At 42.7% G+C, this 1,724-nt stretch overlaps 1 protein-coding gene across 1 annotated transcript; it reads right to left on the reverse strand.

The window, feature by feature from the left end:
- Positions 1-2: 2 nt before the first annotated feature.
- Positions 3-1,082, reverse strand: TM35_001211000 (uncharacterized protein; the record flags this gene model as incomplete). Its single annotated transcript, XM_029031798.1, has 1 exon — positions 3-1,082. A coding segment is annotated over one exon (1,080 nt), but the record flags the coding sequence as incomplete, so codon positions are not given.
- Positions 1,083-1,724: the final 642 nt, after the last annotated feature.

The following is a 1,724-nucleotide window of genomic DNA, read 5'->3' on the forward strand; positions in this document are numbered from 1 at the left end:
TCTCTTGCCTTTTGGGCCTCTACTTCTCTTTCTTTTTGCTCCTGCGCTTCTCTGGCTCTTTGGGCCTCCTGTTCTTCTCTCTCCTTTTCTAGTCTTTTTGCTTCTTCCCTTCTCGTCTTTTCTTCTTCAACCAATTTCTTTACTGCATCCTCCATTTCCCCCTCCAATCTCAGTTTTTCTGTTTTCTTTGCCTCATCCAGTTTCGCTCTAACTTCTTTGGTTGTTGTCCTCTCTCGACGTGTAAATGTTATCCTTTTCAGTTCATTCGTGACTTCCCCCCGTTTCTTATCACCTGCCTCCCTGGTGTATTTGATCTGTGCGTTGAGCTCATCTCCCAATCCTTTATTGTGCGGGGTCTTTTCCCATTCTTTGAGCTCAGTAACCGCATCTTTCAACGCATCCTCCACCTTCCGTAGTGGCCCAGAATCCCTCGTTACGAAACTGCTATTTCCCTTGTACGCAGAAAGATTCCCAACGAGATAAGTTAACTCCTTGTGTATTTTACTGCTGTTAATAGCGAGTATCATTCTCTCCGGCGTCTCTTCTATTTTCTTCCCAAGTAGTTCTGAAAAGGAATTTCTTTTCGCGGCAAATCGTTTCTCTTCCTCGTTCCAATTATTAACTATATCCATACAAAAATCCCCCACCCACCTTGTTCCCTTGACTGATGAGGTCATCTTAACGACTGCATCAATGGTGGCGTTCACCGCTTCAGCAGCATTTTTTACCGCTTCTTTGGTTTTCAAATCCGTTGACGAATCGCCAGAGGACAGAGATGCCCCCTCCCTCAACCTTTTAATTTTCCCAACCTCTTCCTCGGTCTTCTTTGAAGCAGACGCGACATCCTCGGAACTACTCTTGCAACCTCCCACCACATCCTTCCAAGCAGAAAAACAACCACTTCCATCCACAAACAGTGTATACGCGTGGGTCACCTCCTTCTTTAACGCGTTTTCCAAGTTCTCATTTACTTTGGCTTCATCTGGATCATCATCACTTTGCGCATATGCCACACACACACAAAATTGCAGAAGTACCAACAGGTACACCACGCGGCGCAGTTGGACGAACATCGTTGTCATGATTGTCACTGTGAGTTGCTTGGATCTGTGGTAACGAAATGAAAGAGAAGGAGAAAAGAGACGCACATTTAACACACACTGAGTACACAGCTCCACAGAAAGAGAGAGTGAGAGAGAATACACATCACAACAGCAATCAAACACAACCCAATGAGGAAGCAACAGCAAACCACTCACACAATAAAACACACCCAGAGTTACACAGATATTGAAACAACACCTTGAATTTAGAAGAAGTGGAAAACAAATGGTATCAAAACAATATTGAATAAACGTCTCCACACACACTCCAATATCTTACTCGGTATTCATACACAAAGTCTGTCTGTATTCCCATTATAATAAAACCATTATCAGGCAGTTTGAACACCAAAAACACAGTGTACGCCTGGCAACATACAAAAACACCACAAATCATCAGCAAAACAAAGAGACTGTACAATAATCAACACACTTCCAAATAGAAAAAAGAAAAAGAAACCAATGCATCACCATAATATTTATACCAACACCACAATTGGAATCCAAAACCCACCCACCCAAAACCATAACAAAAATGACTGCATGCACCACTGTAATACCATGCCACTCTTTACAAACAGAGACAACACACAATTACTCTCTCACACACATATTACCTCT

This window comes from Trypanosoma theileri (genome assembly GCF_002087225.1).
Source record: "Trypanosoma theileri isolate Edinburgh chromosome Unknown TM35_Tth_121_V1, whole genome shotgun sequence".
Classification (NCBI taxonomy): Eukaryota; Euglenozoa; class Kinetoplastea; order Trypanosomatida; family Trypanosomatidae; genus Trypanosoma; species Trypanosoma theileri.